A 12,045-nucleotide genomic window follows, 5' to 3' on the forward strand; every position below is an offset into this window, starting at 1 on the left:
CCTACCTGAAGCAAACTTGCATAGATGATGTATCTAGGGATGGACACTACCAGACTTGCTTCGGATGCTGGATCTGACCTACATTTTCATTCACAAGTAACTATAAGCCCTACCTGAAGTAAACTTGCATGGATGATGTATCTAAGGATGGACACTACCAGACTTGCTTCGGATGCTGGATCTGACCTACATTTTTCATTCCCAAGTAACTGTAAGCCCTAGCTAAACCAAACTTGCATGGATGATGTATCTTAGGATGGACACTACCAGGCTTGCTTGGGATGCTGGATCTGACCTATATTTTCCATACAAGAGACCAGGTTAAAGTTTTGGGAACAGATCAATCCGAATGAATTTTTTTGATATCTGCAGTTTTAACAGTTATGAATATTTGTTTGCACAATACATGTTTTTCACACTACACGCATAGAAATGTATATATGCCATGTAGAGGGTTAAGCACAACTTGCAAAAATATTGTTGTTGGGATGAATACTTAATATTATTAAAATATGATGTAGGATTTGCATTACTTAAACTGATAACATTCGTCGAGGTGAGCTTCGTAATCTTTGATTACCTATGTTTAATGTTTTATGAAGGTGTACAATCTTCATTTACAAGAGTTTCATGGAAAAATAGAATAAATTAAATGCTTCATTAAAAAGAACTAAGTTTATGTACATTCTAGATAAAAGATATATGAAGATATATCTCTGAATCTTCATCTCCCAACTTCTGGATGTCTTCAATATTCACAATACAACACAACACTTGTAGGATTGTAATTATAAGTAGTCTCTCCATCATCAGTAGCCTTTAGTATTTCTTCTGGTCCAATACCCATTTTTTCAGAGCCTGAAATATATGTGAATACCCTTAATTAAAGTGTAGAAAATACTACATCTCTGACTCTTTGCGGTCATATATTTAATATTACACACCTGAAGTTAAACTGCCTGTACATTTTAAGATTAGTTTACCTGGATACCATTGTATACTGGAGTGCAGTAGTCTTTGACAAAGTTTTCTGGTAAGTCTGTCTCGAGTCCTAAGTCACGACTGTAGGTCAGCGCTTTACCTCCGTCAAACGGAACGTAACACAGACGAGTGGTCAGCTCATCCACTGGTCTCAGGAAGGCTGGACCGCCAGCCATTACCTACAAACAGGAGTAATCATAGATAATTTGTGTTAAGATGGTCTCACTAAAGGATTGTGAAACAATACACCACATTTACTGCTGTAAACAACTGCTACACCACATTTACTGCTGTAAACAATACTTACAGCTACACCACATTATTTTACTGCTGTAAACAATATTTACTGCTACACCACATTTACTGCTGTAAACAATACTTACTGCTACACCACATTTACTGATGTAAATTTTACTTACTGCTACACCATATTTACTGATGTAAACAATACTTACAGCTACACCACATTTACTGCTGTAAACAATATTTACTGCTACACCACATTTACTGCTGTAAACAATACTTACTGCTACACCACATTTACTGATGTAAATTTTACTTACAGCTACACCACATTTACTGATGTAAATTTTACTTACGGCTACACCACATTCATCCAGCATGACAGCACACATCTCCTCACAGGTTTTATACCCCCTTCTTCTGAGATTTTCCTTGATGACCTCAAAGTCAGGGAATATGTAGTACCCCGCAGTAGGTTTTACGGCCTTTACTCCCACTGACGTCAGTTCCCTGTTATGATATAGATGAAGGTGGAAATGAATATTTCAAATCATCTCTAAAGATTTTTAATTGAATAACTAAGTACATAAAAAAAAATTAAAAACAAACTCCTTCCATTATTAAGACTGATGAAGAAATTAAGTAGTAAAGTACCATACCAGTAGCAATAAGAGCCCACAGCATCCAGTATCCGAGAGCAGTGTTTGATGTAGTCATCACAGAGATCCAGATTCTGGAACATCTAAAGTACAGACATATGTTACATATCACTGGTTCAGCTTCTGTCCTAAATTATCCCCATTTAGTGTTTACCTCAAAGAATATATACTGAACTCAAGAGCAGGCTGGTCTATGGTTGTGACTGACCTTTTTGGCCAAAGTGACTAATGTACAGGTGCGACTTACCGTAGTGACGGGGGGGGGGGGGGCTTACCTCTTTTCTGTAGCTGCCAAATGAAAGGGGGTGATGTATAAGTGTGCCTCACCTTTGTGATTTTGAACTGTATTGGGGAGGGGATTATTTGTAAGTTTGACATACCTCTAAGGCTGCGTATTGCACTGGGGAGGGGGCTGAAGTGTAGGTGTGACATACCTCTGTGGCTGCATGTTGTACTGGGGAGGGGGTTGAAGTGTAGGTGTGACATACCTCTAAGGCTGCGTATTGTACTGAGGAGGGGGCTGAAGTGTAGGTGTGACATACCTCTAAGGCTGCGTATTGTACTGGGGAGGGGGCTGAAGTGTAGGTGTAACATACCTCTGTGGCTGCGTATTTTACTGAGGAGGGGGCTGAAGTGTAAGTGTGACATACCTCTGTGGCTGCATATTGTACTGGGGAGGGGGCTGAAGTATAGGTGTGGCTAGCAGCACTCCTTACAGCTTTCCTCAGATCTGACAGTTGTTTAGGGTACATGTGGTAGCCCAACTACAATAAATGAGAGGCATCATTATGTATAACTTACTTGCTTTTAATGTGATAATAATTTTAAGACACTTTTGTATTAACTGGTTTTCTTACCCTCCATCCTCCAGCACTCGCCCATTTGGATAAACCAGTACTAATGATGGTCCCCTCTGGGTAAAACTAAATGATAGATATGTATTTTGAATATGAGGAACTTATAAACTCAGTATTCTGTAATTCTGTAAGCAATGCTCTAATTAGGATTAAAGTTTTAGGAGAAGGACTTGAGTTAATATTTGTATACATAAAGAAACTACCGAAAAAACTAGTACTTTTGGCAGTTTTTTTATGTGCATACAGTTGTATTTAGCTTAATTACAACTTATAAAGAGGTTATTGTAAACAGTAAAAGGCTAACCTGCATATTTTTCTTAATACCCATACCCCCCCCCCCCCCCCCAAAGTTTAAAATCAAAGTTTAAAAAGACCAAAATACAAAATTATATAATTTTGGAAAACGAATTAGATACCAACAATAAATATACATGTATTCTGATTTAATACTTAGTACATGTACATTGGTATGTCTATTTGACAATGCGGTGATTTTAAACTAAAGGAAACAAATTACATGTACATATTTTCCCTTGCTAAAGGATTGAAATCATAGGTCACTGTATATTATGAAGATTTTCTCTTACTTTTGCAAGAGAGACGTGCTTCTGGTCATATCGTATCCGAGAGTAAATTTCGTCTGATAGAACAATGATGTTGTGTTTTCTAAATACACCACTGAAAATCAAAAACATATATCAAAACCCTGTGTTGACTGTTAAAACAATTTATTTCTTTGTTTAATAGTAGGATATATACACGATTTGTGCGTATGAAAAAATCTTCTCAGTCTTTTATAAGTAAACTTGATAAACGGTTGCATTTTGAATGTAGAAAAGAACCATTTTTTTTTTACAAGTGCAATTTTTTATTACGGGGAACATTTTACCTGAGGTCTTGCAGCTCTTTTTCAGAATAACTTGTACCGGCTGAAAGGGAACTTAGTTTAATTCACAATATCACGAAAATCGTATACTAGTAGTACTGAGTAAAACTGTTTCCCTACCTACAGATTTCGTGGTTGGCAAAATAAAATGTAATGAATATTCAAGATATTTATTTATCACTCATTTCACAAATGATTTTGTACTTAACAATTTTATTTACTAGATATAGTACAAGTATAATTGCAAAACACCATACATTTTGTTGTACAGGACTTCTAGGGAAAAAAACATATTTTTTCTCGCTGAGTCCTCCTTACTGCTGGAAATTTTTTCCTCACATCGAGGGTGTTTATCTCCTTAGGATTTTTTAAGTAGTTATCTCGCTTACTAGTAACCTGCGGCAGTGCCTCAAACTCCTTATAATATTATACCTCTACTGATTTTTTCATACACAGTTGTATAATAGTTAGGCAGTATAATGTGAACAATTCCCTAGAAATCTCTGTGAATGGACTAACCCCCGTGCGTTAGTCAAATGAGTTAATCCCTGCTTCGGAAGCTATTTCCCCGGTTATCCGTAATCCTCTTGATTTTACACCTATATCGGTCTAATGGACTAATCCCCGTGCGTTAGTCCGGAAGCTAATTCCCGTCCTTCGTGATCCTCTTTTTTTTAAACTTTTGTATCAGTTTAATTAAATGGTTAAAAGGTGTATCATTGACTTGAGGGAGTTAGCAAGATTTCAGTTCTCCTCTGCAGTTGCGGCTGCGCCTAGGAAAATATCGTTCTGGTCTTGGGTAACTGGAATCTTGCTAACTCCCTCAATGATATACTTTAACTGTATTTTATAAAACAAGTTAACCACAAATATGGCAATATTATGGGCTTTTATTCAAGCATTGAATTAAAAGTTCGTATATATCTATAGATAATTATCGCAGGAATCATGTTTACAATGTTATACTGAGTATAAAAAAATTAAATCTTCCAATGAATATAAAATATGTCAGAGAAACAAAATATGGACATGATTTGTAGAGCATGACAGAGGATAATACTGTAACTATTATGCAAATACATGTAACATGGTTAGGTAACCTAGGAAAAAATCATAAGGCAGTTTCCATCTATATGCCGGGACAATCAACCATGTCTTTTTATGGACTGCTATAAATCTGCGTGCATTTTTGACACAGCGATCTATACCATCAAGTAATCAGATATCTTATATAGAGAGCACGATACATAATGAATTCTGAAACTTCCTCTAAACTTTCTCTCAAGGTCACTAGAGTTAAATGTTCACTTATATGAGAAAACATTGTGAATACCTGCAGATGTGAGAACTGATTCACATCACCGAGATATTCATTCGTTTTGCATTTCTTACTTAAAATACATATCTGTCTATAGTTACTATAACTACAGTGTTAATCTCTCCATACAACAGTACAACTCAAGGTAACGAACACAAAACAACGATTTGCAAGTTTTATCCCCCCGCCTTCTTTGAATATGTACGTACCCTCTATGATTTTACAAAATTTAATGTGTTATATTTGCCTCTAAAGATATATTTCAAAATTCTCTTACTTGGATTATCCGGGTTATTTAGGATAAGAAGACGGTTTTTCTTCATCGTGTTCTTTTCCACAAACTGTAAGTATATTGGATGCAATGATTACTCAGTATTCATTGGGCGTAAATCTGAGAAAATTTCAATATTTTACAAGCAAAGAAATTGACTTTTTTTGAGCTAAAAGAAACTTTCCGATAGGCCTAAATACAAAATAAAGGAAGGCATTTAGTAAATTTAAATTAGACACCTCATTGATAAGTTTTGGCGTTAATTTCCAGGCGCTATCCAGATCTGTTTCCATTACGAATGGTGTGTGGTGAGCTAAGCGGGCCTGTGGTTTATACGTTGTCCACGAGGGAGACACCACTATAACATCTGGAAAGGAAGATTTTACAATTAATAATTTTTTTTTTTTTTTTGCAAACTAACTGTTTGCAATTTATAAAGGAAGCATCTTATATATGAATCCGAGATTTATGGAAATAAAGATTTTTTTTTTACCTCCGTTGAATACATGCATAACGAGGTAGATGAGTTCCTTACTCCCGGGCCCCACTATAATATCGTCAGGGTCAACCTCATCGAACCCGTCATATTTCTGGTGGAAGTCACATATTGCTTGACGAAGTTGTTTAAGTCCTAAAGAAAAAAAAATCAGACTCCCTTCGGTAAAACATAACTAATCAATCAACAATAACGACAAAGCAAAGGTACTAGTATGTAAATACACAATTTCAACGCTAGGAACAGGGACCTGTTGAACCCCCTTCCCCCTCCCCCCCCCCTCCTTCCCAGTAGCCCCATTAAAAATCAAAGAATTCAAATCTCCTAAGTATAACCCAATAGGTAAAGTAGACCCGGGATCGAGTTAGAAGGGCCTGCGTACTTGGTAATTCCTTACAGGACATGCAGCCTCCAGGTTTACTGGACATGGGGATGTGATGTCTTGGAGAGGTAGCCCCTTGACATTGGTAAAAATGTAAATGTACATAAAATGATGGTAAATTCTCAACACGTTTAATTATATCTCAAATGTACTTTCAACAGTGCTCAAGATGAAATGAATGGCTAATTTTGTGATCTGATTAATGAGCTACTCACAAGCTTTGCTTTCATATGACAATGAAAAGAGATGATCAATGTTATTTAATTTTTTTCATGCTGTAACACGTAAATTAAAAAAAAAAGTTATCCAATCCAAATGGAAAAGGGGGAGTGATTTCTAGCTTCTTGGCATTCACGCTCAAACGGGTTGCTTTACTGAAATGCATATACCCGGTAAATGGCTGTCAACCTTGGACCAGGTAACACGTACGCTATGTGCAGGAAACATTATCATAAGTAAATACAAAAGACATGTTCTACGCAACAGAGATATGTACTGCACATTTTTTTAAATTTTGCACTCCTCAGGTGATCACCGAACGATTGTCGTATTCTTTAAATGTCACTCGTTCTCTCTCTCTCTCGCTCTCTCTCTCTCTGTGCCATGAAGACTGATGCCTATTCCAGCTGGATTAACATCTTTACAATAAATATACATTTATGTTCTAATTAAGCACCCCTTCCCAATTTTTGGCAGCTTGCACTTCGCAAAAAAATGCGCGGCAACCTTGGTTATTTTACATAGCTATACTATAAATTCAAGAGATACACAGATTTATTTTTGGAGTATATATAAGGACATACACCGATAAGCTGTTGACCACACCGATTTATTTTTATCGTAGAAGTGGCGTATTTATTTAAACTTACTGCCAAAGTCAAGGTCTATATCAGCATAAAACAGGGGAAAAAGAAGGAATTTCACAATATAATAAAAAGAAGGTTGACTTCCCTCTAAATAGTATAATATGTTTATGTTATAATCATTCTATACAGTTATAGCAAAGATTTTGCAAAAATGCATTTAATATTACAAATTGAAAAATGCCGACAATGAAACTGTGAATATAGCATGGCAACTGTTTTCGCCGGAGACTTGCAAATTACTGCCATTTTTCAGAGAAATAAAATAAAAACTTAAACTAATTCCCCTACAGTTCATTTCGTTGACCCGTGATCAATATTCTCGGCAGGCCTACCTGCTACAGGGAGGTAGGCGTTCTCCCCGGCGTGATCCTTCAGGGCCCGGACAGCCGATTCCACTACAGGGAATGGGGACTGTCCGAACGCGAAGTGGTAAATGTTCCGTCCAGACTGAATCAACTCCCGGATGTGTTCATTAAACAGGAGGTTGGATGCCGGAGCATATTCCGCCAGATCCGTCCGCACTAAGTCGCTCATCGTCAGCTGTTCGGGGTTTACGGAAGCACGTCTGTCACGACTTCCAGTCGATTTATTGGAAATTCACTAGATAACTTGGAACATGCAGTGTCGTATAGTCAGGATCTGTCTACACTGTAAAGGTCACCTGTGCAGGTCAACTCTGGCCTTTATTGTGGAGTATTGTATTTAAACGTCCTTTTTACCCGCATAAGATTTTGAACATCAGAAAAAAGGTCACAGTGAAGGTCATTGATCTTGGTGTCATTTGAAAGAGTTTGATTAGTGAAGTATGCATAGCAAATATGAAGTCTCTATCTTTTATGGTTCAAAAGTTTTGGTGAAGGTTCAAAAAAGCTACTTTAAGCATATAAGACACAGTCAATGTCACAAGGTCATTGACCTTGTTGTCATGTGAAAAGCTTAATTAGTGGAGTATGCATGCCAAATATTAAGTCTCTATCTTTCTTCGTTCAAAAGTTATGGCGAAGGTTAAAGTTTACCGTCAAAAAAGTTATATTTAGCGTATAGGCCACAGTCAAGGTCAAAAGGTCATTGTCCATGGTGTCTTTTTAAAGAGCTTAATAAGTGTTACCAAGTATGAAGTCTCTATCTTTTATGGTTAAAAAGTTATGGTGAAGGTTAAAAAAAGCTATTTTTAGCATATAAGACCCAGTCAATGTCACAAGGTCATTGACCTTGTTGTCATGTGAAAAGGCTTAATTAGTGGAGTAGGCATGCCAAATATTAAGTCTCTATCTTTCTTCGTTCAAAAGTTATGGCGAAGGTTAAAGTTTACCGTCAAAAAAGCTATATTTAGCGTATAGACCACAGTCAAGGTCAAAAGGTCATTGTCCATGGAGTCTTTTTAAAGAGCTTAATAAGTGTTGTATGTGTACCAAATATGAAGTCTCTATCTTTTATGGTTCAAAAGTTATGGCGAAGGTTTAAGTTTGCAAAAAAGCTTCTATTTTTAGCATATAGGTCACAGTCAAAGTCACAAGGTCATTGACCTTGGTGTCATTTGAAAGAGCTTTATGGAGTAGGCATAAGAAATATAAAGTCTCTAACATTCATGGTTCAAAAGTTATGGCGAAGGTTAAAGTTTGCAGACAAACAGACAGACAGACAGGACAAAAACAATATACGCCTCGGATCTTATAAAAATTACTTTGAATGTTCAGTCAGCTGCACCGCTAACTCCTCGTCCTTCAGTGCGGCTATGGAGGACATCTCCTGGAGAATCAATGCACTGACGAGTCCTGTATCTATAATCAAACATAAATCAACGAACAAATAGGCGACAAGGCTCACCTGGGTCAATATGACTCGGATTATCTTTAACAACAATTTTTTTTTAAAAAACTTATATTCCTTAAATTTCCAAATATTCTTGAAGAGAATTGTTTTCTTTTTAAATGTGGGTCCACCTTCCACAGAGGGCAATGGTTTGAACTAATTTGAATATACATCAGCTGAAAGTGTTTCCATATCAGTATAACTTATCATTACCTTGTTTTTATTAAAAAGGAAAGATTTATTTCCCCCTATATGTTCCAAAATTTTTATCTTTGAATAACTGAGGATGCTTCCACATGGGTTTCATCTTTCCTTGCCCATGGTTCTGGAGAAGATTTCTAAAAGATGCCATTAATTTTTCATTAATTCATATTATTTACCCTTGGAAGAGGGATTGGTTCTTCATTTGAGCAAATTTGAAACCGCTTTACCCAAAAATACTTTGTGGCAAATTTGGTTGAAATTGGCCCAGTTGTTCTTGAGAAGATGATGAAAATGTGAAAAGTTTACGACGACAACGACATCGACGACAACGGACAGATTTTGATCAGAAAAGAGCTAACTTGAGCCTTCGTCTCAGATGAGCTATTAAGGCGATTATTTTTGGCAGATAAGAAATAACCTCTCGTTGCAATCACAAAAAAAAAGAAACAAATTGCAATGAACAACATCGGTCTAAAATAATCTATAAACAATACAAATTTAATATGTGTAGAGGACATTAAACGCCATTCCACAGGTGGGTTCAGGTGTCAAGGCGAAGTAAGCATCCCTAATACCCGCCAAGAACAGGAGGACAGAACTTTCCGTAGTTAATTCAGTTTAAAAAGAAACATATGAAGATAACGAACAGTATTCAAGATCAAAAGTCCATAAAACAATACAAAATAGGAGCAGAGCAACAGACCCCCAAAACATCAGAGATGGGATCAAATGCCATATGGAGGACTGAGCATTCCCTGCCGACCGGTCACACCTGCCGTGTGCTCCTTGTCAAGATCGGGAAATAATAATTTTAGCCGTCAATTAAGTGAATAAATCATGGACTAACAATTAGTATGAAAAACGCCAATCATTATTTGAATGAGAAATTGTATTTGCTGATAAAGTCATTGTATCGACCATAGAACTTACGGAAGGATGACTTTAAACGAGACTGCTGATATCTTTGTTTCATCAACTTGTTTGTCAATAATTTACCTCGTTTTAGAAATTGTTAATACGTAGAGCAAGCTCTTGCGTATTGAATCAACTGGGATGCATAAACTTCGTATGCAGGTGATGAGGGTAATTTGCTGCATAAGAAAGGGAAGTTGACGATAGAAAAGTTAAAGTCATCAAGTTTATCATACAGCTTGGTTGTTAGATAACCATTAAAGTCTTTTTCATATAAAATATCCAAATATGAAACAGATGTGTTAGACTTTGTGATATCCTTTATCTCAAGCTCCCCAGGATATATCGTATCGACATAAGAATGAAAATTACGATTGTTATTTATTTGACAATACACGTCGGTATATCTAAATGTCGAAATGAAGGCCACAGCAATTAAGTGTTTTCTTCTTTTCATGCATAAGATTTTGCACAAATTCTGATTCATATGAATTCAAAAGGGTCTGTTTATAATGCAGCGCAGTCGGTATCCATGGGAATTCCAATAGATTGTTGGAAGACCTGGTCTCCAAAAATAACATAGATATTGTCAATCAGGACAAAGCCTAACAATTGGAATAAAAAGCATACACAGCTGATTAGCCACCCTCCGCCAGACCAGGGTAGCGATGTCCGTTCTATGGGTCAATAGGGACCACAGCAGGACAGCCTGAAGGAACTCTTGTCGGTTCAGTATTGCTTTCTTCTCCGAGTGCTACAGTATGTATATAGTCTGGAATCGTTGGTTTCTGCATTTTAGAAATGGACGTTACTTTATAAATCTTAAAATTACGATTTTAATAAAAATTTGTTAAATTGCAAAATTCATTGGAATTGAAAAGTTTTTAGATCGTCTTAAATTCAGCATAACGTTTATTATTTTTAAAGAACAAAATGTATACGTCGTCTATATATTCGTGGCCTAAAATATTAAATAGAACTCACCGTTGTATTTTAAAATTCTTTTACACATCTTCTGTGCAGTTTTGATACATGTAAGTAGTATAAGGGGCCTAGATAGATACTGGATTCTGATTGGCTGAGAGAAATCACGTGATCAGTTTTGATTGGCTGAGCCCTAGCCCTAACCCTAACCCTAATCCTAACCCTAACCCCCTAGCCCTAACTAACCCTAACTAACCCTAACCCCCCTAACTAACCCTAACCCCCCTAGCCCTAACTAACCCTAACCCTAACCCTAACCCTAACCCCCTAGCCCTAACTAACCCTAACCCTAACTAAACCTAACCCTAACCCCCTAGCCGTAACTAACCCTATCCCCCTTAGCCCTCTAACCCCTTTTAACCCTAACCTATCCCTAAATACGGGGCGCTTACATTGTGTTTACATTGGTACGTTGGTACTACGTTTTGTTTATGCTAACTATACAGGTAAATACTTGGGCGCCGTGTGCAAAACATTTCAAGAATGTCATTATGACGTCACGCATTCATTCACAGTCTAGCCTAACCGGTTCAAACTGGTTTTACTGAAAGACAAAACCTGGATTTCCTCAAAAACACTAACAAATAACACAGATTTTTGATTTTTTTCAATTTTTTATTCACAATGGAAAAAAAAGTACATACAACAATTTTACCAGGCTGTCTTTTAATCTAAAATACCCTCCAAATTAATCATCCAGTCCAACACCGTCGAAATTAATCATCCAGGACGAATCATCACCAAACTTCAAATCATCATCATCATCATTACCATAGTCTCGTGTCCTTCAAGGGATACCTTTTTCATTTGGAAAATAAGGAATTATTCCATGGAGATACTGTGCAAAAGGACCCCTAAATCCCGGTCTTTTTAAAGTTTTTCCTTCTCCCGTGGTCTGGAGTAAATCTTCAATACACGATTCTAACTCGGAGGTAAAGTATGGAGTTCCAATCAGAAAATCATCATAATCATCCTCAGCTGTGATCTCCCATTTGTAGAGATGATAACCCTTCATTCCCTCAAAAGAGCAGTGCTTTCTTATCACCACATAATTTTCAGGAAATTTCACTCTTTTTTCCAACCATACTTTTTGTTTAGTTTCTTCAACTTTTTCTTTAGATTGTTCCGGAGACATCATATCCAAGCCCCACATTTGTTTACAGTATTCCCAATA

At 36.7% G+C, this 12,045-nt stretch overlaps 1 protein-coding gene and 1 long non-coding RNA gene across 2 annotated transcripts; both read right to left on the reverse strand.

Annotated features, from left to right (window-relative positions):
- Positions 1 to 588: 588 nt before the first annotated feature.
- Positions 589 to 7,518, reverse strand: LOC134280838 (aspartate aminotransferase-like). Its single transcript, XM_062763287.1, has 12 exons — positions 7,292 to 7,518; positions 5,709 to 5,846; positions 5,455 to 5,582; positions 5,222 to 5,285; positions 3,630 to 3,669; positions 3,328 to 3,418; positions 2,741 to 2,806; positions 2,534 to 2,647; positions 1,884 to 1,966; positions 1,581 to 1,734; positions 984 to 1,160; positions 589 to 858 (listed from the first exon to the last, which is right to left on the reverse strand). The coding sequence occupies exons 1-12, from the start codon at positions 7,491 to 7,493 to the stop codon at positions 820 to 822; spliced, it is 1,296 nt and encodes a 431-aa protein (XP_062619271.1). The 5' UTR covers positions 7,494 to 7,518; the 3' UTR covers positions 589 to 819.
- Positions 7,519 to 8,636: 1,118 nt separating this feature from the next.
- On the reverse strand, positions 8,637 to 10,935 carry LOC134280839 (uncharacterized). The gene is made up of 3 exons (XR_009994970.1): positions 10,872 to 10,935; positions 10,518 to 10,675; positions 8,637 to 8,740 (listed from the first exon to the last, which is right to left on the reverse strand). It is a non-coding gene; the product is annotated as an uncharacterized LOC134280839 (long non-coding RNA).
- Between the last annotated feature and the right edge of the window lie 1,110 nt (positions 10,936 to 12,045).

The sequence above is a fragment of the Saccostrea cucullata genome, unplaced genomic scaffold, assembly GCF_032062105.1.
Source record: "Saccostrea cucullata isolate Sc308-1 unplaced genomic scaffold, CSIRO_AGI_Scuc_v1 ctg5310, whole genome shotgun sequence".
In the NCBI taxonomy this organism is placed as follows: Eukaryota; Metazoa; Mollusca; class Bivalvia; order Ostreida; family Ostreidae; genus Saccostrea; species Saccostrea cuccullata.